This window comes from Sus scrofa, chromosome 6 (assembly GCF_000003025.6).
Source record: "Sus scrofa isolate TJ Tabasco breed Duroc chromosome 6, Sscrofa11.1, whole genome shotgun sequence".
Classification (NCBI taxonomy): domain Eukaryota; kingdom Metazoa; phylum Chordata; class Mammalia; order Artiodactyla; family Suidae; genus Sus; species Sus scrofa.
This window is the reverse complement of record NC_010448.4, coordinates 120,083,150-120,107,496: the sequence shown is the minus strand read 5'-3', so window position 1 is coordinate 120,107,496 and position 24,347 is coordinate 120,083,150. Positions and strand designations below refer to the sequence as shown.

The window sequence follows — 24,347 nt, the reverse complement described above, 5'->3', positions numbered from 1 at the left end:
ACCTGGCCACCAGTGTTCACTAAGCAGCTATGATGTGCAGAGAAAATGCTAGGCTGGCTATTCAGACAGGTCCAGTTCTGACCTCGCAGAGTTTGAGCAGCAGAGAAGAAAGACAGTTAGGGGGAAAAGACCATAAATTGTGATGGGTATTAAGGCAGGGGGAACTCAAGAGGTCATCAGTACATACTGGGGTCAGGTAGGAAGCCAATATTAAGAAGGCTCCCATTTTTCTTCATTTTTTGAGCCATTCATAAAAAATCAGCACTCTCAGATAATAGTCATCTGACTGTAATGTATTTTGAACTCAAGGAGGGTAGTTTCAAAACAACTTTTGGGGAGGTCCCCAAACACCCGATTAAGATGACTGGGTATTATCTGGAAAACAACAGGGTGCCTCTGAAGGTTTCTAAGGAAGAAGGTGAGGAAATCAGAACCTGGTTCTAGAATAATAAAGACCAGAAAGGGAGGCAGGGGCCCCATCCAGAGGGTATTTCAATAATCCAAATATACAACAGATATATTATATATATAATAGCATTTTACAAATATTAATAGTACTTGTAATAGTAGTAATGACTATTAATAGAATTAATAGTAATGTAATAGTATTTTGCAATTTTTTTTTTTTTTTTGTCTTTTTGCCATTTCTTGGGCCGCTCTCGCGGCATATGGAGGTTCCCAGGCTAGGGGGTCGAATCAGAGCTATAGCCACCAGCCTACACCAGAGCCACAGCAACTCGGGATCCGAGCCACATCTGCGACCTACACCACGGCTCACGGCAACGCCTGATCGTTAACCCACTGAGCAAGGGCAGGGATCGAACCCACACCTCATGGTTCCTAATCGGATTCGTCAACCACTGCGCCACGACGGGAACTTCTGTTTTGCAAATATTAATTACTTTAGTTTAATAACCAAATTTGCTATGGTTCTGTCTTATGTTAACACTATGGGAAGCTGGGTAAAGGGTATTTGGGAAATATCTATGTTGTATTTTCAACTCTTCCGCAAGATAAAAATCATTACTGTATGAAAAGTATTTTTAAAAATCTAGAAAAGAATACAACAATTACTTGGAAAATATAACCTAGTAAATATAGGAATGGCTAATTGTATGGGAATGTTCCTACAATGGTTTTGCTTTCTGTACACATCTCTGATATTTTTTATTAAAATATAGTTGATTCACAATGTTGTACCAATTTCTACTGTGCAGCAAAGTGACTCAGTCATAGGCATATATACATATATTCTTTCTTATATTATTTTCTATCATGGTCTAACCCAGGAGGTTGGATCTAGTTCCCTGTGCTATACAGTTGGACCTTATTGTAAGACATTATAACACAGCTCTTATTTTTTAATGTGGATTGCATTATTCAGACTCACAACAATCAGAAATTTTTTTCCAATTTTGGCCACCCCAGCAGCACCCGGAAATTCCTGTGTCAGGGATCGAACTTGAGGTGAAGCTGCAACCTACACCACAGGTCTGCAGCAATGCCAGATCCTTAACACACCGTGCCAGGCCAGGGATCGAACTGGCGCCTCCAGAGAGACAAGCTAGATCGTTGACCCAATGCGCCACAGCAAGACCTCCCAATAATCAGAAATATTAAACAATTCTACACGTAAGCTAAAAGTAACTGATGTTATTAACATAATTAAGAATGATTTTTTCCACTGTAATGAATTCAAGAGATGATTTAGCATAAAATGGTCTACAAGGGCATCTGCTAAGAAACCTAACTATCCAGTAAAAATAATGTGTAGGGAGTTTCCTGGTAGCTCAGTGGGTTAAGGATCTTGTGATGTCTCTACTGTGGCAAGGGTTCAGTCCCTGGCCCGGAAACTTCAGCATGCCATAGGGGCAGCCAAATAATAATGATAAATACGATGATGTATAAAACAGTTGTCAATCCACTAAAATCTGGAAAATATTGATTTATTTGGTTTTTAAAAAAACTTAGAATGTAAATACCATGTGCTTAATAAAACCATAACAGAAACTTTCCTACCCCTGAGCAGCCTTATTCAAAAGGGTTTGCAGTTACTACTGGTGTGTCGCTTGTGTCTCCTGTCTTTCCATGTGACTATGGGTGAGGAAAAGGTCAAAGCTACAGTGGCTTCCCCAAAACATTTTAAGGCCTCACTGAAGCCCCATTTCGTGGAAGGTGGGGAGCAGCTGTCACTCTTACCCAGCATCATCCTGGAAGCCTTCTAACTCATCCCGTTGCTCGGCCAGGGTAGCCTCCAAGTCCAGGTAGGTGCCATTGTGGGAGAGTTGCAGCGTGCAGTCATCCAGCTGCAAGAGAAAGAGTCTGTTAAGTCCAGCCTGCTCCCGGGATATGGATTGGCACAGGAAAATAACTTCATGTTGCCCTTGTGTGTTTTTCAAAATCATGCATTATTCCAAAATTTGCATCATAACTAAAGAGGTATCATGTTCATACAAACAGAATGGAAGCAAATTGCATAACAGGTAGACAGAAATGCACCTACTAAGGAGCAGCACTGACAGAGCCCATTGGACATGGGTGGGAGGAGATGAGCTGGGCACTGGGTTAATGCCACCTTCCATTATGAGGGGCCCAGGAGAAGCCATGGATTTGGGGAGTGGAGACCAAGATCACGACGCTGATGTGACCATGGATGGTGAGGCACAGGGTTTAAAAGGTAAATTTAGTGGGAGAAACATGCTATTTCCTTTAACTCATTGAGAAGCCTCCTTTTCACATTCTATGGTCATACCTGGCACACTACAGTTAACAGTTGCTCAGGAGTTCCCATCATGGCTCAGAGGAAATGAATCTGACTAGTATCCATTAGGGCGCAGGTTCAATCCCTGGCCCGGCTCAGGGGTTAAGGATCCAGCATTGCCATGCACTGCGGTATAGGTTGCAGACACGGCTCAGATCCTGTGTTGCTGTGGCTGTGGCATAGGCCAGCCGCTACAGCTCCAGTTCGACCCCTAGCCTGGGAACCTCCATATGTCAAGGGTGCAGCCTAAAAAGACCAAAAAAAAAAAAATTGCTCAATAAACATTTTTACAATTGAATTAGAAGAAACAATCTCCATCTGAATGATATTTCAGGCAAATTACAACACACCAAAGAGGACACTGGGTCTCTCTGTGACTAGTCTCATTTTCCAAAAATTTTATTTAACAAATAGTTCTGGAGTTCCCGTCGTGGCGCAGTGGTTGACGAATCCGACTGGGAACCATGAGGTTGCGGGTTCGGTCCCTGCCCTTGATCAGTGGGTTAACAATCCGGCATTGCCGTGAGCTGTGGTGTAGGTTGCGGATGCGGCTCAGATCCTGCGTTGCTGTGGCTCTGGCGTAGGCTGGTGGCTGTAGCTCCAATTCGACCCCTAGCCTGGGAACCTCCATATGCCGCGGGAGCGGCCCAAGAAATAGCAAAAAAGACACACACACAAAAAAAATAGTTCTACGTTGTTAATTTACATTCCATTCATAACTCTAAGCATTGTACCTGTGTTACATCATTTGATTCTCACACAAACTCTATTAATTTCTACTATTATCCTCATTTAACACATGAAGAAACTGAGGCACAGAGGGAGCCCAATGTCTTTGGTATATGGTGGAGCTGGGATTCGGATACAGGAAATTTGAGTCAAGGTCATGCCCTTGACCTCTATGTTCTACATACTGTCTATGGCCAGAGGCCTTCAAAGGACCTGAAAATATACCTGCAAAATGCAACTTATGTCATTTGACTATTCTGGTGTGGCTAAGAGAATACCACAAGTTTGCCAACCCTGTTCCCTTTCCCTCCTAGGAATACAGACACATATCTCAGGCATGTAGCTGGGGCTACTTCTGTGCAACTGAGCAATGACCACCAGAGTATCAGTGAAAGAGAAGACTCTGAACAGGCCTGGCCATAACACCCCTGCGCAACCAACCACATTTCCTCTCCTGCCTGTGGCCAGATGCAGAGGAGCCAGAAAGGACACCAAAGTCTGGAAACCAGCAAAGCCTCGACAGAAGGAGCTCAGGTTCCTGAATCACTGCATGGAAGAGAGCATTTTGCCACCCAGAGTTCATGGACCCATCCTGCACAATGACAAGAGCAGGACATGAACCTTTGCTGTAGTAAGTCATTAAGATCTGGCGGGTGTTTCCATTAGCCAGCATTATATGACATATAAAATAATCAATACCCTTAAAAACAAAGGAAAGTAATTTTACCAAACATTAACATTATGAAGTAATCCAAGAGCAGAACTTCATGCTTGATTTCTCAGGCAGCGAGGGTGGCTCTTATCATTCACCCACTTGGTGGATTAAGGCTCTTAGTCCAAAACGCCAGGAGACTGGGGGGAAGTGGAGGCAAATACATGGCTACTTTAAAATATCGAGGTAAAGGCCTCATAATCCTCCCATTATAAGTGAGATTTCAAACAAGGAATTAGGCTCCTTTGATAGAAAAGCGTTGCTTATTATCCTCAATGAAAGAAAAGCAGGCCGTCAACCTGTCTAGAATCAGCGTCTATAACAAGCGGCTAATTCCTGCAGAAACCCTGCAGTACTATGTTTCTGGTTATCCTCAAGAGAATGAAAGGAATTTGTTCTTTATTCTTTGTAAGAAATAGTTAAATCATTTGAAGGGGTTAATCCTATTTGATTCACTTGTTTTATTTCTCTAATAACAAACTTTTAAAGGCATGCTGGTGAGGGTCAGCATTCTTGGCTGGCATTTTGCAGATGGATCATTTGATCTGAGAAAGCAGGGACCGCTACCAGAGGTGTGCCCAGGATTTGAGGGGAACACGCAGGGGAGCTGGCTCCCTGACCTGCGGAAGCAGCACACAGGAAGGATTTCCTACAGAAGGCGTCTCCTGGGCCAAGGGTCTCCTGCAGACTAAAATCAGACATTTAATTCCTACGTGGAAAATTCCCTTAGAAACTGAATCTGTTACCATGTATGCTATGGACCACTTGTCGGTAGAGCTGAAATCACTGCAGATCGTTCTTACTTTTAACTCCTGCTGACATTTTCAACTAATCAAGCTTACTGGGTCTGTTCTGTTGATAGTATCAACACTTCTGCTCATATTTAATATCATCTACAATCAACAGACTAGAAGATGAGGATAATGAAAGCCCCTTAAGCCATAATAATTTCTTTTGCCTCCATCCCTGGAAATACGTGAGTCCACGGAGCTGCAGCTGCCAGCCCACACCGCAGCCACAGCAACCTAGGATTCAAGCCGCATCTGCAACCTACACCACAGCTCCAGGCAACACTGGATCCCTGACCCACTGAGTGAGACCAGGGATCACACCCACATCCTCATGAACACTAGTCAGATTCGTTTCCACTGCGCCACAATGGGAACTCCAGAAGCTTTCAGATAAAGAGTTTTTGCTTCCCATCGAGGGGGTCAAAGGCATTCTGAGGCTGTGGTCCACACTCGGGCCCGACACAGAGAACCAAGTCAGAGGAAGTAGTGCTCTGGCTGTTGAGAGAGGCAGAACATACATGTCTATATGATATAAATTCTCCCACTATGGCCAGCTTGAAGCTACCAATGTGAGGTCACCAAGTGAAAAGCTAAAAAGACATACGGCAACTTATCAGCACATAGTAATTTTATCATACAGACTCAAGAGATGTAAGTAACCTCCCAAGCATAGGCAGTGATAAAGTGTAATAAAACAATTAGGAAGTGACATGTTTTGAGTATCTTTTTCTGAAGTACAGTTGATTTACAATATTGTATTAGCTTCATGTGTACAAAATGAGTCAGTTTTCAGTTCTAATATAACGTTGTTTTTTTTTTTCTTTATGGCCACACCTTCAGTATACAGAAGTTCCCAGGCCAGGGGTCAAATTGGAGCTGCAGCTGCCAGCCTGCCCCACAGCCCCAGCAATATTGAATTAAAGCTGCATCTGCAGCCTACACCACAGCCTGCAGCCACCCTGGATCCTTAACCCATTGAGCGAGGCCAGAGATTGAACCCTCATCCTCAGCAAGACAAAGCTGGGTCTTTAACCCACTGAGACACAACGGAACTCCTGGTTCTAATATAACTTTATTCATTGTACATTTATTCAGAATACTTTAATTTTTAATAATGGCTATAATGAAGATATGGTTCACAAAATTCCTGAGATACCTCCATCGGCCCTCTCCGGCTTCCCAGGCCAGCTAGATCACGTGCTGCTTCTGGCCTTCCCAGGTCATTAATCTGAGGCACCTAAAGTGGAGACGAGCAGGGAGTGGACTGAGCCTCCCTGTCCTAGGCCTTTAGCCCTCCCCACCCCAACCCAACCCTATACCTTTCCCCTCAGTTGGGGCAGAGGTGGGTCACAGGGGACCAGGAGATAGAGCCCCATCTTTACTGGTGACCGTGACTATTTTCCACATCACCCCATACCTTCTGATTTTATTCCTGGCAGCTGGGGTGAGTATCTGGTTTTCCTCAGCACTCACCCTGGCCCACCACATGTCTGCCTCCACAGGCTCCCAGCAGCCCCATAACACAGCAGGAAGTGCCCCCGCCCCATGTCCCCAGCCTTCTGACCACAGAATCCCAAAACCTTAGTAGAACTGCCTGTTCTCATCATTCCTCTCTTCACATTTCAGGGCATCATTAACTACTGCCGTTTCCATAGTTCAATTTTAACAAAATTATATGTCAGGCGTGGGCTGGGCACCAAGGAACACATACACGCTTTCTTCCCCCAAAGGTCATTTTGTTAAGTAAGTGTAACACATCAATAGCACGGGGAAGAGAAGGAAAAGCCACTTACACCAACTATCACAATGAGGGGAAGTTCATTCTCGGTTATATTCCTTCTGCTATCATTAGCAGCCACAGCTTCCTGCGATGCACGCATCCTCCATAAAAGGACCCAGGCCCCCTCCCAGGAGAAAGGCAGCCTCATGTTCTAAGCCAGGTGTCACCACCCTGCCTCCCTAATTAACAGTTGGGTAATTTGTACAAGACTTTCAATTAAAACAGAAATGAGGGAGTTCCTATCACGGCTCAGCGGGTTACAAGCCCTACTAGTGCCCATGAGGATGCAGGATGGATCCCTGGCCTCATTCAGTGGGTTAAGGATCCAGCATTGCCATGAGCTGTGGCACAGGCCAGCAGCCACAGCTCCAATTCAACCCCTAGCCTGAGAACTTCCATATGCCATGGGTGCGGCCCTAAAAAGCAAAAAAAAAAAAAAAAAAAAAAAAAAAATTAATAATAATAATAATAAAACAGAAATGATGGCTCTGTGCCTTTTAATCTCTCGTGAACTGTGTGGGACCCTCACAGTAGGGCTAAAGGAAGGGGTCAAGGTCAGACACTGCCCCCCTTAGCGAGCCAGGGCACATGGGCACAGAGGGGTCCCAACCACACAGGCAGCCCATGAAGATGCCAAATGAAATCACACACACTGACCTCTCTGTTCCACAACAGGAGCACCACCATCATCACACCCCAGACACATGCAATTAATATTTAAACCATCACATGAGCCAAGGAGTAGGCATACAGGGCTTCCTGGATGGACTGACACACTGAAAGTAAAATTCCCTCAGTACTATGGGGTTCAGCTTTAGGTACAATTTTTACAAACAAATTAATAGGCACACGCCAAATGCATTCTGCAATCTCATCAAGGGTAACTAACGCTGATAAAAGAAGGCAAGGATAACAAGCATAGGCAGCCAGTGGAGGTGAATTCCAGTCTAGTTATTATAAAGGTGTAGATGGAACTATCCAGACTCTGCCTATGGCAAGAAGGATTTAGACACCTTCCTGCCAGACCAGTTCCTGACAGGAACCTCAAATCCTACTAACATGGAGGCAACCTGATCCCTTCTCTGGGCCTCTCATGTCAAATGTCTTCCCAAATGACTTAAGGGCCCTGGAATTTCCTGACTCTAACAACTTTCATATCAACCCTGATCCCCTGGCAGCCTGTCCCCTGTACTGCTTTCTTGGCTCTAGGTTCGGTGGCCAGAACACTGCTGGGCACTTCAGGACAGAAGACAAAGCCAGGAACCCTAGGGGACAGTAACATTACAGGGTGATCACAAGATTGAAGTTAGGGAAGGTGAGGGATAGTGACAGTGACAGTGGTGGCATGGCAGCAGGACCAGGTTGCAGGCTCTGAGCCTGCAGCCCAGATTCCAGTGGGGGCAGTGCTCAACAGGGGTCAGTCACAGAGCACAAGACCCTTCCAAATACTCTGGAATTTTCTGCCATTTCTCCAAGTCAACACAAACCATCAAAATGGGCCCTCAATCTCTGGAAACATGGGAAGTGTCCTCCTCGCCCCACCAACAGCCTGTACAAGGTCACGTGGGTTTCCCTGACTGTTCCTACAAAGATGGTGTGTTCAAAAGGGAACAACAGACTTATCGTCCTGGGCAGGAAAAATACCTAAAACAAGGCTGATGTCACGTCTCAATTTAGGCATTCTTTTCTTTCCTTAATCCAGTGAAGCAGCATGTGGTTTAATGGTGGTTTAATGATTATCTGGCTTTGGAAGCATGTCCAAAGTAATCCTTAGTCCAGGCAATAAAGTTCTGTGGAACTCTGGGGCAGATTGACATGGAACTGTTCTATAAATATACATGAGGTCTATCCATTAAGTTAATTTTGGTTAAGAGTTCAGAAGTGGGAAAATATATGCCAATGTTTAAAAGAAAAAAAAAAACAAAATAAATGGCATTTGCTTATGTCATTTCATGGGTTCCTCCTGTCCCTGCACCCACAGCCCCTGCAGTATGAGTTTCGCAGCTTCTTCCATCAAGATGCATAGGTTCTTTCTTTGCTCCTGGATCTGGGCTGACCTGTATCTTGCTTTGGCCAATGTGGCAGCAAATGTGACATAGCAGAGACTCAAAAGACACTGGATCTCTAGGCCTGGGCTCCCTTGCTGTCCTTGCAACTCTGCCACCCTCCGAAGGAGCACGGGTCAGCCGGCCTCCAGGGTACCTGGTAGCTCCTGCTGCCCCTGCTGACGGCCTACCAACTGCCACAGGCTGAACGTGGATCACCAAGCCTCCACGTTGAGCCACCAGCTGATGACAGACTAAGGAGAGAACCACCGATTGTTGGCCAAACGGGCCCAAAGCAGAACTGGCCAGGAGATCCAAAGATGTTTGGGCCACATTTTACAGTTGTTGCTTTAAGTCACTCTCCACTTCCTAGGAGGCTGCTACCTCCACCCTCAGCAGACGGGAGGCCCCCACGGATTGCAATTTCACACTCAAAGTGCTTGGCACCTGGATTGGGGGTGAGCGAGAGGCTCACACCATCTCATTGGCGGCTCAGGGCAGGAATGCCAGCACTATGCCCAGCCCTCAGACACCACAGAGTAGGCATGCCTGGCCCTGCCTCTCCCAGAGCCCAAGCCACCACCGGGGGACAAAGGACAGAGGACAGTGGCACTTGCTTGGTAGAAAGGCCTGGAGCCCCAGGTAGTGGGGAGCAGTCAGATACAAACCCCTCCTGGGGATGTGAGGAGGCAGCAGCAGGTGAAACCCCACACAGATTGTTGCTCCAAGCCCCCTGAGCATGTGCCATCATTGCAGCAAACGAAATGCACATTCAAAAGTCAAAGTACGAAGACTTTCAAAATAGCAACTCCAAGTCCAGGGCCCTTATGGCTGCGCGAGGCTGGCCCCACTCCTGGCTCAGAAATGAAGCACTGCTGTGGGTCCTGTCTCGATCCAGGGTGGCATTCACTGTGCTCCAGGCTCATCCAGCACTCTAGGCTCATCCCAGCTGGCAGAGCAGTGCACAGGCAGGCAGCTGGTCAGATGCGCAGCTCAAAGAGAGCCACTCAGTTTCCCCCTCTAATGGTGCTTGTCACCAGGCCCTCACGAAGCTCACAGCTTCTCTCAACTTTGCGGTTCCTTTGAAAAGCAGCAGGGACAAGAAACCAGACTTAGATGCAAAAAGAAGCTAGGAAAGATAGCTGCTCAAACTATTCAAAACTGTCACAAAACCCTAGCTCAGCCATTCAAGCTCTTCTGGGCTGTGGGTCCCCACCTATCCCATAAGGGCCGCTGCACAGGGACACAACGGAGGGCACACACACCATGGCTGCCCTCTGCCATCTCTTAAGATGGGCAGTGGGGACATGGCATTCATTTCACCATCCTTCAAACTACACTCCTCATTCATTACCTTTACAGGTACAATGCATTTCACAATAAAAAGTGAACAGTTTCAAATAAAGGTGTGATTTTACATATTTTAAAAATATAAGTTCTCTTGTCATAGAACATGATGGACGACAATATGAGAAAAAAAATATACATACACACAGGTAAATATGATCCATATATATATGACTGAGTTACTTTGCTATACAGCAAAAATTGACACAACATAAATCAACACAGTTTTTTGGGGGGTTTGCCTTTTTTTTTAAGGCCACGCCCACGGCATATGGAGGTTCCCAGGCTAGGGGTCAAATTAGAGCTATACCGCCAGCCTATACCACAGCCACAGAAACACCAGATCTGAGCCGCATCTGCAACCAACAACACAGCTCATGGCAATGCTGGATCCTTAATCCACTGAGCAAGGCCGAGGATCGAAACTGTAACCTCATGGTTACTAGTCAGATTCATTTCTTCTGTGCCACAACAGGGACTCCTCAACACACTTTTTTTTTTTTTCATTTAAATTTTAAACAAAAGTAACACTTGCTCAGTTTTCTGAAAAGCAAGACCAAATGAAACCAACTCACAGGTTATCAGAAGAAACCAGTTCTGTTGGCTAATCCCAACAAATCATATTTAAACTTCTAATCTCTAGGGCCCATCTGGCCTCTTTGGAACAACAAATATATCGCAGGTACTTAATAAATGTTTTAGAGTGAAGTACAAGGGTATCTGTGAAGATCCAGCATATATGAGGTATGAAATAATATGAATGTATTTACTTTGAAAGTGGCTGGATTTTACTTCCTCAGAAACCTTTAATAAGTTATGTTATTTATGGCCCACAACCTCCATGAGAGAACCAATGTCCTGAAATTGATTTAGGCAGTTTCCAAATCAAGCCCCAGCCTTCTATTTAAGTCAACAAAATTGCACAGCTCACTAACCAGAGGTAAAGGCCTCGGCCAAATTCTACAAGAAAGACAAAGGTGAAGTTTCTCCAGTTAAGAGCTTATACTGAGGGAGTGTGATAATCTGGTAAATATTTGAATTATTTTAAAGGACCGCTCTATCATAAAATAAATAACCAAAATGCATTAAAATTTTCTCTTGAAAAGGCTATATTTACTTATGTTTTCAGGTACGTTTCCCCATTTCCTGTTTCACTCCAGTCAGGTTGAAAAACAGTATCAGCACTCATTCAGATGATTGATCCTTTCCTGTGCTCCATCTCTGTGCCAGGCACTGTGCTATGTCCCAGCACGACAGGGCAGGTTCCAAAGAGAACTCAAGGCTGAGGATGGGACCAGCCACCCACCCAACAGGGAAGTGAGGAGAACAAGAAGTTAGTCACCTCTGTTGTTTCTGCTCTTATTTTCACTGAGGGAGGAGTGCAGGGATCAGGGAGCTGAAGAGTGATGGATATAAACGCCCAGACACAGGACGAGCCCAAGTAGTTAAGGCCCTGAAAGAAAGCAGGTCAGGGGTTCCAGAGGGAGACACTTCCTGGTCAGTAGATTTTAGACTTGATTCTAAGGCAAGGGGAAGCTGGGAAATGGGCTGTAAACAGATGCATACAGGATCAGCTTTGCAATGTAAGGATAGAAAGGGGAAAACGAAGAGGCCACTGCAGGAACGGGGAGCACCTGGAAGAAGCTCAGACAACAGTGGAAGCAGTGGAGAGGAGAGGAAAGAAGTAGTGATACAGACAGGAGTTCCCAGTGTGGCTCAGCAGAAACGAATCTGACTAGCATCCATGAGATTGCAGGTTCAATCCCTGGCCTCACTCGGTGGGTTAAGGATCTGGCATTACCATGAGCTGTGGTGTAGGTTGCAGACTTAGCTCAGATATGGCATTGCTGTGGCTGTGGTATAGCCCAGCAGCTACAGCTCCAATTCAACCCTTATCCTGGGAACCTCCATATGCCATGGTGTGGCCCTAAAAAGACCAAAAAATAAAAAAACCAAAAAAGAAGAAGAAGTGATACAGGGAAAGATGGGAACAGGAAGAAAATGTAAGAGTGACTTGGTAATTGATCAGACATGAGGACGTCCCATAGAGTCTTACTTGAGCAAATTAATAAATGATGGTACCATTTACCAAACATTATATAAAAAGATGTTGGGGGCAGGGAGATAGGATGAAATTGGAATTTTTGTTTTTTAACATGTTATGTCTAAAACAAGTGGAGGTATTGAGAAATAGCTTTGGAGGTTTGGACATAAATAAAAACATTGCAGTTGAAATCCCACAAGTGCACTGGTGAACCTAAAGGTTAACAGCTAACTTTTTGTGGTTTAAGGATCTGTAGTAGTGTCCCCTTTTGCATTTCTGGTAATGGTAATTTGTGCTTTCCTATATTCTAAAAACATCTTTATTTTACCTCCATTTTTTGGTAACAGTCTTACTGAGATATAATTCACATACAAAATAATGCATCCGTTTAGAGTGTGCAATTCCATGGGCTTGTATATCCATCCATCACCACAATCAATTTTAGAACATTACCATCACCCCAAAAAGAAAACATATATCCATGGGGTGTAAATCCCAATTCTTGCAAAGACACCCCCTCTATACCCAGAAACCACTAATCTACTTTGTGTCCACTGATTTGCCTATTCTAGACACCTCATATAAATGGAATCACACAACAGTCTTTTTTGCAACTAGCTTCTTTCACTTAGTAGAAAGTTGTCAAGGTTCTTTCACAATACAGCATTTACCAGTACTTCATCCCCTTTCCTGCTAAATAATATTCTGTTACATGGATATACCACCTTTAATTTATCCATTTATCAGCTAATGGACATTGGGTTCTTTCCACTTTGGGGTTATTACGAATAATAATATTCTGAGCATTTATGTACAAGTTTCTATATAGACCTATATTTTCATTTCTCTTGGGACTCTGCTACCCAGGAATAGAACTGCTGGGTCACATGGCACCTCTATGTTTAATATTTTAAGAAACTTCTAGACTGTTTTCCAAAGAGGCTATATCATTTTGCATTCCCACCAGCAATGCATGGGGATTCCAATTTCTCCAAAACTTCAGCATTTGTTTTCTTTTTGACTATAGCCATCTTAATAAATGTAAGTTGATATTTTCACAGTTTCAATTTGCATTTCCCTGATGACTAATGATCATGAGCATCGTTTCATATATTTATTGGTCATTTGATTATCTCCTGTAGAGAAATTACCATACAAATGTTTGCCCATTTTTTTTGTCTTTTTTTGTCCTTTTAGGGCCGCACCTGTGGCATATGGAGGTTCCCAGGCTAGGGGTCCAATCGGAGCTGTTGCTGCCAGCCTACACCAGAGCCACAGCAACACCAGCTCCAAGCCACATCTGCGACCTACACCACAGCTCATGGCAATGCCGGATCCTTAACCCACTGAACAAAGCCAGGGATAGAACCTGCAACCTCATGGTTCCTAGTCAGATTTGTTTCCACTGTGCCACGACAGGAACTCCTATTTGCCCATTTTTAAATTGAGTTTTCTTTTGGTTGTTGAGTTGTAAGAATCCCCATATATTATAAATGCAAGTCCTTTACTAGCCATATGGCTTGCAAAAATCTTCTCCCAATCTATGAGTTGTCTTTTCACTTTCCCAGCAGTGTCCTTTGAAGCACAAAAGCTTTTAATTTTAATGAAGTACAATTTAATCTATTTTTTTTCTTTTGTTGTTTGTGCTTCATTATCACATCATCTTTCCTCTATAGGATATTTTTTCAGGATACAGAATTCTGGATTAGCAGTTATTTGCTTGGAGTACAGGCATACCTCAGAGATATGGTGGGGTAGATTCCAGACCACTGCAGTAAAGTGAATATTGCAACAAAGTAAGTCACATGAATTTTTTGGTTTCTTGGTGAGTATAAAAGTTATATTTAGGAGTTCCCATCGTGGCTCAGCAGTTAACAAACTTGACCAGCATCCGTGAGGATGCAGGTTCAATCCCTGGCATCGTTCAGTGGGTTAAGGATCCAGCATTGCCATGAGCTGTGGTGTAGGTTGCAGACACGGCTCAGATCCCGCATTGCTGTAATCCTTGCTTAGGCTGGTGGCCATAGCTCCAAATGGACCCCTAGCCTGGGAACCTCCATATGCCACGGGTGCAGCCCTAAAAAGACAGAAAGACCAAAAAACAAAAAAAGTTATATTTATACTATACTGTGGTCTCTAATTGTGCAATAGCATTATATCTGAAAAAAAATGTACATACCTTATTTTTTAAATATTGCTAAAAAAATACTAACCATCACATGACAATGCAATGTTGCCAAAAACCTTCAATTTGTAAAAAACACAGGATCTGCAAATCACAATAAAACAAAGCATAATAAAACAAGGTATGCCTTACTCATAAACTGTAACTTCACTGTCTTCTAGCATACATCATTTCAGTTGAAACATCAGCTGCAATTCTTATTGTTCTTTTGAAGATAATCTATTTTTCTCAGGCTTTGTTTAATATCTCCTTTGTCTTTAACTTCCATCAGGTTTACTATGAAGTGCTTATGTGTAGTTTACCTTGTATTTATCCTGCTGGGTTTTACAGCATTTCCTGAACTTGTGGCTGGTGTCATTTGTTAATTTTAGAAAATCCTGGCCATTATCTCTTCAGATATTGCTTCTGCCTCATTCTCCTTTTTCTCCCACTGTAGGATTCGATTACACATTTTTTTTTGTCTTTTTGTCTTTTCTAGGCCCCACCCACAGCATATGGAAGTTCCCAGGCTAGGGGTCTAATCAGTGCTGTAGCCACCAGTCTATGCCACAGCCACAGAAATGCCAGATCCGAACTGCATCTTCGACCTACACCACAGCTCATGGCAATGCCGGATCCTTAACTGACTGAGCGAGGCCAGGGATTGAACCCACAACCTCATGGTTCCTAGTCAGATTCATTAACCACTGAGCCAGGACAGGAACTCTGGATTACACATATTTTAGACCAAGAACCACATGCTTATTATGATCTTTTCTGCATTTGCTATTTTTTGCTCTCCATATATCTCCATATCTTCTACTGACCTCTATACTACATCATGAATTTTCTCTTCATCAGTGTCTAATCTTCAGATGAACCCAGCTACTTCATTCTTAAATTTTGTGCTTTTCATTTGTATAACTTCCATTTCCTTCTTTATGCCATACACACACACACATCTATATATGCATCCATATATACACACACATACATATAGATAGATATAGATATCTCCATCTCAGCTGTATTTTGTTAAAATTCAACATCTTCTCTCTGTTCTTGAATGTATGTCTCATAACTGTTTTAGAGATCATATCTATCTGGATCACCTATATATATTTCTATGTTTCCCCATCCCACTCCCTGCCTTGGTCATGTTTCTAGATATACCAAGTACATTTTATTCAATACAATCATTGCTTATTTTAAAAAAGCTCAAGGTTCTGGGTGATAGCTTCCCTCAGAGAGGATTTTCCTTAGCTTCTGGCAAGCTGTAGGAATAGATTTCCTTAATCCAATTAAGGACTGAGCTCACTCAAAACAGGGTTTCAGTCTTTGTATGCCTGGTCTGTTTTCAGTTAACACTTACTTATAGGGTGTAATCTTTAAGGGTCCCAACTGCATGCATAAATTGTTTATTGGGATCCATTTACCTTGGTGAGTTCTGATCTCTGTTTTTTTCTCCCCAGAACTATAAAACTGCTAGCCACTTTGCTTAACTTTTCAGCCTCCTCACGGTCACTTTCTGCTTACCTTTGTGGTCTATGCACCTGCCACTGATGAACTGGTATATGTATCAAGGTGAAAAGCAACTAAGAATGTCAGACTCATTGAATATGACCTCAGTAGGTCTCCCTCCTCTCTGGGATCTTGGCCTCCCAAGTACTGGTCTTGGGAGCTCTCTAGCGCCCTCAAACACGTGTTTTTGGTCCTCTGTCTACCTTATCTGGTTGTTCCAGATAGGAGGATTGATCTGCTACAAGCTAGTTCATTACAGGCAGAAGTGTAACCCAGCAGAACTGGATGGAGCCTTCCCAGGAAAAATCCCTCCCCCATATCCTCTGCTGTAGCTCTTCTCTGAAGTACCCAGATAATACTTCATGCATATTTCCTGAATTTTTCAGATGCTAAAAACCACCACCAAATGGAAGAAATTAACTACCTGATGATCATGAGCACATAGCCCTTCTGGCACCTAAGGAGTGATCATGTTAACTGCCCTGTTACCTCAGCATCAACCAGAGAATTGTGCACAAGCCAATCACATATCCTGAGACACCCCTCTCTCACCTTGCCTTTAAAAATGCTTTGCTGAAACTCCTCAAGGAGTTCAGGGTATTTAGGGTACGAGCCACCCATTCTCCTCACTCCCTGCAATAAACCTTTCTCTGCTCCAAAAACACTTCAGTTTGTTTGGCCTTCCTGTTTGTTTAGTAACAAAAGCAGAAAACCAAATATCTATTTAATAGCTAAAAACATTTACCATTTACTTGACATGAATGAACATTAATTATTTAATCCTCACACAAGCTATAAGGAAGGTACTATTATTTTTCATCTTATAATCAATCTAAAACTGTGGAGCACAAACTCACAAAAAACTAAGTGACCAAAAAACATGCCCAAGGTCACCACAATTAGCAACAACTCAACCCAGACAGCCTGATCCCTAAGACTGTGTTCTCAGCTACAACAGAATTTCGAATGAGGAGGAAAGAAAGGCACAGAAGTAAGCCCTTCGCAATTCCAACATTTAAAGACTGCATCCAAGAAAAGGAGACTGAAAGGATCAGCCAGAAACACCAGAGGAAAACCAGAAAAAGGCTGTTATATAAGCGGAGAGAAGAGAGTATTTTAAGTAGAACATGGTCAACTGAGACCTGAACAACCTGCATCTGAAAATAACTGGGCCTTTGTTATCAGCTGCTCAGCCCTTCACACAACAAAAATTAAAACCGTTGCAAAGACACGGGCACATCCAATCTTTGCATCCCATCCTGCTGCAAACATTCACAGAGCATACACAATAAGTGGCCCCTGCTCATCTGGCCTGCCAAGGTGAGGCGATGCAAAACTCTCCGAGAGAGCTAAACCACAGAAGCAAATTCACTCACTTAAAATGTAACACTTAATAATGAGAGAAACCACACAAAGATGACAGCTCTCACTGATGCTGTGTAAAATCTTCAAAACTCTTAACTAAGACTTACAAAGGAATGTGTGATATATTATTGCTTCATTCTTCACATATCCCATTATTCACATCCTTTGAAAGAAAAAGACCGCAATGGAAAATATAAAAGAGACTTGTCAACATATGCAAGACTTGTATATTAGGATTAGAATGATGAGTCGGTGAGATGGGGAGAAAGACTCTCTAGGGGAAGGGGCACCCATGCGTGCAAACAATCAAATAAACCCGCTAAGAAGAGGATTTTCGCATAGGCTCACCCATGCCAGCTACGTGATTTGCAAGACCCAATGCAAACTGAAAATGTGGGGCCCGATGTTCAAAAATCGGGAAAAACTTTTTCCTTTCTCAGCAGTCTCCCTACCTGCCGTGGGAGTACTTTAATCTGTGATTTATCACTGCACTTCCTTGAGCTCAAGGATACCCACTGGGCTTGTGAAGACCCTCACAGGTGCCTACAGCCCACTCCGACAACTTGGCATATGGGAATGTGCCCACGTGCACCCAGGACCCTGGCACAGGACAGTAGAAGTCACAGGAGGGGCAGCAGAGAGACCCAATCCGTGGGAGGCAGAGGAGGAACCAGGCAAAACTGCACATGAGCAGAGGCACCAGCCCTCAGCACATGCTCCCTCATCCCATTAGCCTTCGCTAATTCAATAGTAAAGGTAAGAATTTCAAAACTGTGGCCATAATCCAGAATTGCCGTGAGCTGTGGTGTAGGTCACAGATGCGGCTCAGATCCCGTGTTGCTGTAGCTGTGGTGTAGGCCAGCAGCTGTGGCTCTGATTCCACCCCTAGCCTGGGAATTTCCTCATGCCGTGAGTACAGCCCTAAAAAAAAAAAAAAAAAAAAAAAAAAAAAAAAAAAAAAAAAATAAAAAATAAAAAAAAATAAAATAAAACACTGTGACCACAGAGCATTAAACACCAAGTGCAGGACCCTGTTCACACACCCATGAACCAGTCCCGGGCCTACCACTTAAAACTGCCTCCTGAGTTCTGGGCTGTGAGCCAGAACCCGCTAGTTGACTGCCTGCTCCTCTGATCTACTTGCATCCCTTGTGTGGTTGGGCCTAAAGAGCATGCCTTGGAATCACAAGGCCCTACTGCCCAGTGCCTCTTCCATCCCTGGAACAATGGATCTTAAGCACCTGTATGTGTACACACTAAGCTGGGGGGCTGTCTATAAGGGAGCCTCCCTTAGTCACGGCCAATATTCTAATCAGAAGCACGAGGGGATGGAGAGCAGCAGGGCTCAGGACATGCCTCATTTCCCACCATCCCCAGGTGATCTGATGCAGGGGCCTGGAGATCCACTCTGAGAACAGGTGCAAAGATACTTCACTTTAGCTCCTCTAGGGGAGGACAGAAGTCTCAAATTAGGCTGAGAACCAAGAGCAGAAACTCCAAGGAGGTTTTCAGGGGTGGCCTCCTCATCCTCTTTGGAACTTTTCCCTGCTCACTCAGTCCCCAGAGCCTCTTTCCTGCTCTACCATATTTGTGTGCAGTGTTTTTCATGCTGAAAAGGTATGTCTTGGGGTCCAGGGGTGCGGGTATTTACCCGATGTCCCAGAAAAGGTCCACTGACTGATATCCTAGGAAAACGCACAAAGGGGCCAAGAATTCAGCTCCACCTGGCATGTGTGACATGAACACCCAGGAGCAGAAGCCACACCTCAGGGAAGTCCAGCTGGCCATGACTGTGGACTTCGAGGAATAGCTTTCAAGAGCACTAGAGGGTGAGCTGCCTGCAAGCCAGGAAGCCCTGAGCGCCCCAGTCACTCCAGAGCATCCCTAGAAATCCACCCTTGGTGAGAAAAGACTATCAGCCTCATAGACAAGCGGCTGGACCTCCAGGCATCAGGCTGCAACCAACCAGCCATGGAACTAAGGGGTCAGCCAGTTACGGCATCTGTCAAATGAGGGAGAGCAGGGACAGGACAGTGCAAACGGCAGCTGACCGCTGTGCTCAGTTTGGCCCGCGTAGCATTTTAAAATGTTTGGTTAGTTGCCAGTAGTTAAAGTAGATTTACATAAAATTCAGGTTTCTGGTGTCTCTTGAAGAAAATGGGAGGATCTGGAAAGTCTGGCTATCCCTTCCCAGCCCAGGGAGGCTGGGCTGAAGCAGTGCCCACCCTTTATTCTGGGCAATGCTGTCCAGGTTCCCCGGGGCCACCTGCCCACCTAGCTCATCTGGACCCTGGCTCAGGTGACTCGAAGGCCCTTTATCCTCAAACACTCTATGATTAAATGCTCGCTTTCTTCATTTAGTTTCAGGCATATATGACACTAATTTTCTCCTCAATAACCAGAGGATTTCAAAATCAGCAGCGTGAAATCAGCAGAGGATGTTACTCTACTTCATTCCCTTAGTAATTCATTAACTAGATGACCAGACAGCCCAGTTTAGTGATCAGCTGAAACCCCTTACCCAAACACTCCACTCTATTAGCTCACTGAGGTTTGTGCCGTCGGTAAGATCCTCAGGGACCCAGGGACCCAAATCAGCATCCAGCGCCCTGCTCTGTTTCCTCTTTTGCGTCCCCATAGCAAACAGAAAGGCGCGTCACCAGATGCCTGACACCCTGGTTAGGAGGGCCTTGCTGGGCAGCAATGCCTCCCCACACCTGGTATGACAAATGATAGGCCTTGTGAGAGCTGTAATTAAAGACTGGTCCCTGTACTCTTTGCCACAATGGTTTTAATCCAATTTAAAAATCCGCAAGCATCCATGTGTTTCTAAATTACAGCTTGTCCATTTTTAATTGGAAAAAAAAAAACAAACCTACTGCCCTTGCTCCTGAACAGAAGACCACATGTCTCTCAGGCAGATTGCTCCAGGTTAAAGGATCCTGTGTAGGTTGCAGAAACAGCTCAGATCCGGCATTGCTGTGGTCGTGGTGTAGGCCAGCAGCTGTAGCTCTGATTCCACCCCTGGCCTGGGAACTTCCATATGCCACCAGTGCGGCCCTAAAAAGGCCAAAAAAAAAAAAAAAAAAAAAAAAAAGCGGCCTTGTGCAGGGGACAGCAAAAGTGAAAAACTTCCATTTGTGATGCCATATGCTCCAGGTAAATATTCCTGGGAAAACCCCCAAACATACTGTCATTTTAATTAGTGTTCAATAAATGTTTGAAGAGAAACAGTCATCAGCTCTTCTGAAATTTTTCACATTATACAGCAGCCAGGAGCAGGGCTACCACAGTACCCAGGTCTGGAGTATTCAGTGATCCCAGTCATTATGCAAGATATGCACTTCTGGAACCAAAAGTAAAAACTGTCAGTACATGACTCTAGGTATATTCTGAGCTCATCGGAAAGTCTGGAGAATCTGACCTTCAATATAAAAGTAACTTTCAATCTAGGACTGTTTGATGGTCAAGTTTTGGAATAAAAAAAAAATTTTTTTTTGAAGGCCACGCCTGTGGCATATGGAAGTTCCCCAGCCAGGGGTCAAATGGGAGCTGCAGCTGTGGCCTATGCCACAGCCATGGCAACACCAGATCCAAGATGCATCTGCAACCTATGCTATAGCCTGAGACAAAACCAGATCTTTAACCTACTGAGCAAGGCCAGGGATGGAACCTGAATCCTTAGAGAGGCAACATCGAGTGCTTAACCTACTGAGCCACAACAAGAATTCCTGGAATCAATGAAAATTTTAAACACAGCACATTTTCTGGTGAGTAAAAATCCACTGTGCAATTTTGAATTTATATACTATTGCCTGTGAGAGTCAAATTAGTCTTGAGTCATCTAGAGATACTTTACAGCTAAACAGCATTCTCCAAGGTTGGCTTTTTTTTTTTTTTTTTTTGGTCTTTTTAGGGCTGAACTTGAGGCCTGCATCAGTCACAGCAACATGGGATCTGAGCCGCGTCTGCAACCTACACCACAGCTCACAGCAACGCCAGATCTTTAACCCACTGAGCAAGGCCAGGGATCAAAACTACAACCTCATGGATACAGGTTGGGTCCACTAAGCCACGACAGGAATGCCACCCCCCTCCAATGTTAGCTTTTTAAAAAGCCAAGATCCAAATTGTCCTCAGGCCCAGAAGCAGTTGCAGCGGCCTCAGCCACAAGCAGTGGCATGTCTGTGACAGGACTTGGCGCGGATCCCTTTCCTGGCCGGGCACAGGAATCAGGTGTTTCTGGAAAATAATTCATACCTGCTATTTTCACGGATGCACACACGTGAGCACAACTGCCTGCTTATTCTTATAATCCAACTAAACATGGAGTTGCTTGTGGCTACCACAGGGTTTGGTTAGGTAGAGAGTAATTGTTCCCAGATGTTAGAGAAAAGCTCTGGCCCGGCTGGCCCTGCAGCCCCAGATGTGTCTGGTATATGAACATGTCCTGTGTCCTGCAAGGCTGCCACCAACACACATGCTGTACTTGTGGCAAGAGGCCCAAATCATCATCATCGTGAGCACAGACCCACTCACATGCACCCTCACGAGGATAACGGGCACACGGGCAGGAGCCATTCACAGATCAGGTGCCCTGTGCTGACACTTCAGAGCCACTGCTCCCTAGCAACAGAGATCTGCAAGGACCACCCAGGTTTCTGCCCATCTGGAGGCTGGAACAGTGATGTGCACAGTGACATCCCAGAGGAGCAAGCTGGGCACTGCCCCCTGGCAACTTTCTCTGGCTCTTCTCTAGGAGGAACAGTGAAGAAACAGTGGACAAAGGGATCAGAGCTGAGAAATGCTGGACAGATCTAGAACCTTGAGATGAGGACTCCAAGGTGAACTTTTTTCTGCTGGGTGACTCCAGTGTGCAACCACGAGCCCAGACCAGGTCCTGGAGACTCGTGGCTGCTCTTAAAGCCAAGGAGAGTGGGGACAGGCTCAGGCACAGCTACTGAAAGACAGGGGCACACAGCCAGGCTTGCCAGGCTGAATGGCTGAAGGTGGATTCTAGAAGGTAGATTCTGAATGGCTGAAGGTGGAATCTGGAATGCTTCAGAATGCCTCTCTCCAGCTGGCAGGGTCTCTTACAGGACTGATTAAATTAGCCCCTAGGCTCTGAGCCAGAGCGGCAGGCAAGAGATTCCCTCTCCCCCCAAACCACACCCCATTCACACTGGAGAAAATTCTAGCAAAATCTACCATCACCTTATCAGTTAGAGTTCTTGGGGTAGGTCAGAAAGTGGCATTCTGGGTACACAGCATCTTGACCATGACAGAGCAGGATGCAATGGATTTCACCAGAGTTGACTGTCCCTCAGGAAAGCCAACCATGGAGGTTTTGGTTTGAGACATTCTGATCACTGCACCAGGATTCTACAGCCATGAAAAACTCTGCCAAAAATTGCCTTGGAGTTCCCACTGTGGCACAGTGGGTTAAGAATCCAACTGGAGTCAGTGGCTCAGGTCACTGCAGAGGTGCAGGTTCAATCCCTGGCCTGGTGTGGTGAGTTAAAGGATTGGCATTGCTGCAGCTGCAGCATAGGTTGAAGCTGCAGCTCAGATTCAATCCCTGGCCCAGGAACTTCCCTATGCCCTGAATGCAGCCATAAAATTAAAAAACAAACAAAAACTGCCTCAACCTCCCTCTTTAATAGGCTTGGGGCTCCAACTTCTAGAAAGGAGACAATACCTTTATAGTGATAGATAATTCTTAAATTCCTTCCTTTGTGTTTTTAGTAAACACCTGGTTTTCTTTTCTTTTTTTTCTTCTTCTTTTTAGGGCCATATCTGCGGCATATGAAACTTCCCAGGCTAGGCGTCAAATCAGAGTTGCAGCTGCCGGCCTACACCACAACCACAGCAACGTGGGATCCGAGCCACATCTGAGACCTATCCCACAGCTTGCAGCAATGCCAGATCCTAAACCCACTGAGCAAGGCCAGGGATTGAACCCGCATCCTCATGGACACTATGTTCAGTTCTAAACCCAATGATGGGAATTCCTGTGAACACCTGCTCTGTGTGAGACATGGTGTTAGCTGTTGTTTAAAGCATGATTCCTGTCTCTAAAACCTTAATATTGTTCCTCCCAGAACAAAGGCAAGACACATACATGAATAATGACCCTGAAAATGTGCTCATGTCAATGTCAATCTCTGGGCTTTTCATAGTTTCCATTTTTTTCTAATGAATAAGTATTATTAAAATGTAAAAAGTGGGAGTCCCCATCATGGCTCAGTGGTTAATGAATCTGACTAGGAACCATGAGGTTGCTGGTTCGATCCCTGGCCTCGCTCAGTGGGATAAGGATCCGGCATTGCCGTGAGCTGTGGTGTAGGTCACAGATGTGGCTTGGATCCAGCATAATTGTGGTTGTGGCATAGGCCGGTGGCTACAGCTCCGACTGGACCCCTAGCCTGGGAACCTCCATGTGCCACGGGTGCTGCCCTAGAAAAGACAGAAAAAAAAAAAAACATAAAAAGTGTATTCCTTTTAGTACACTCAGGATGGTCTGATCAGTGCATCCTAAAGTGGACAGGAATCACCTGCACATCTTGTGAAAATCAGATTCTGATTCAGTCAGCGAGGGAGGGCCAGGATTCTGCATTTCTAAGGCGAGCCCAGTGATGCTGATATTGCTGAGAGGATCACAGACAATGGGGGGGGGCGGGCAAGAGGGAGGCCAGGCCATCAGGAGTGTGAGGACACACCTGTTGGGAGAGGGGAGGGTCAAGCAAGACTTCCCAAACCAAGTGACACCTGACTTTGGCCAGGAACATGGATGCAATTTCAAAAGGCACTCATGCAGAGAGGAGGGATGTGGAGGGAGAAAGTCTCAGAAGTCAAAAAGAAAGAAAAGAAGGAAAGTACATGCTAGACTTGTGGTGCACTGAGGCATCCAGTCTGCCTCCTGGATAGAGCAGCTGTTCCCAAACACAAGCATGTATCAGTCACCTGGGCGCTTCTTGCTACACAGAATGCCAAGCCCCCACCCAAAGTTCCAAAATCAATGAAGGGGTGGGAATTGCACTTCTAACCCGTACTCAGGTGAAGCTGCTGCTCAGAGACCACACTTTGAG

General features: G+C 44.8%; 1 protein-coding gene across 12 annotated transcripts in view; it reads right to left on the bottom strand.

Moving 5' to 3' along the window:
* FHOD3 (formin homology 2 domain containing 3) overlaps nucleotides 1-24,347 on the bottom strand; it is a 549,164-nt gene that overhangs the window by 478,491 nt on the left and 46,326 nt on the right. For 11 of the 12 annotated variants that reach the window (XM_021096278.1, XM_021096273.1, XM_021096274.1 and 8 more), the window contains exon 2: nucleotides 2,200-2,306. In XM_021096278.1, the coding sequence (XP_020951937.1) occupies nucleotides 2,200-2,306 (107 nt within the window). Of the gene's footprint in view, nucleotides 1-2,199; nucleotides 2,307-6,149; nucleotides 6,171-24,347 lie in introns of those variants that run through there. The other variant, XM_021096279.1, reaches the window with a different exon arrangement.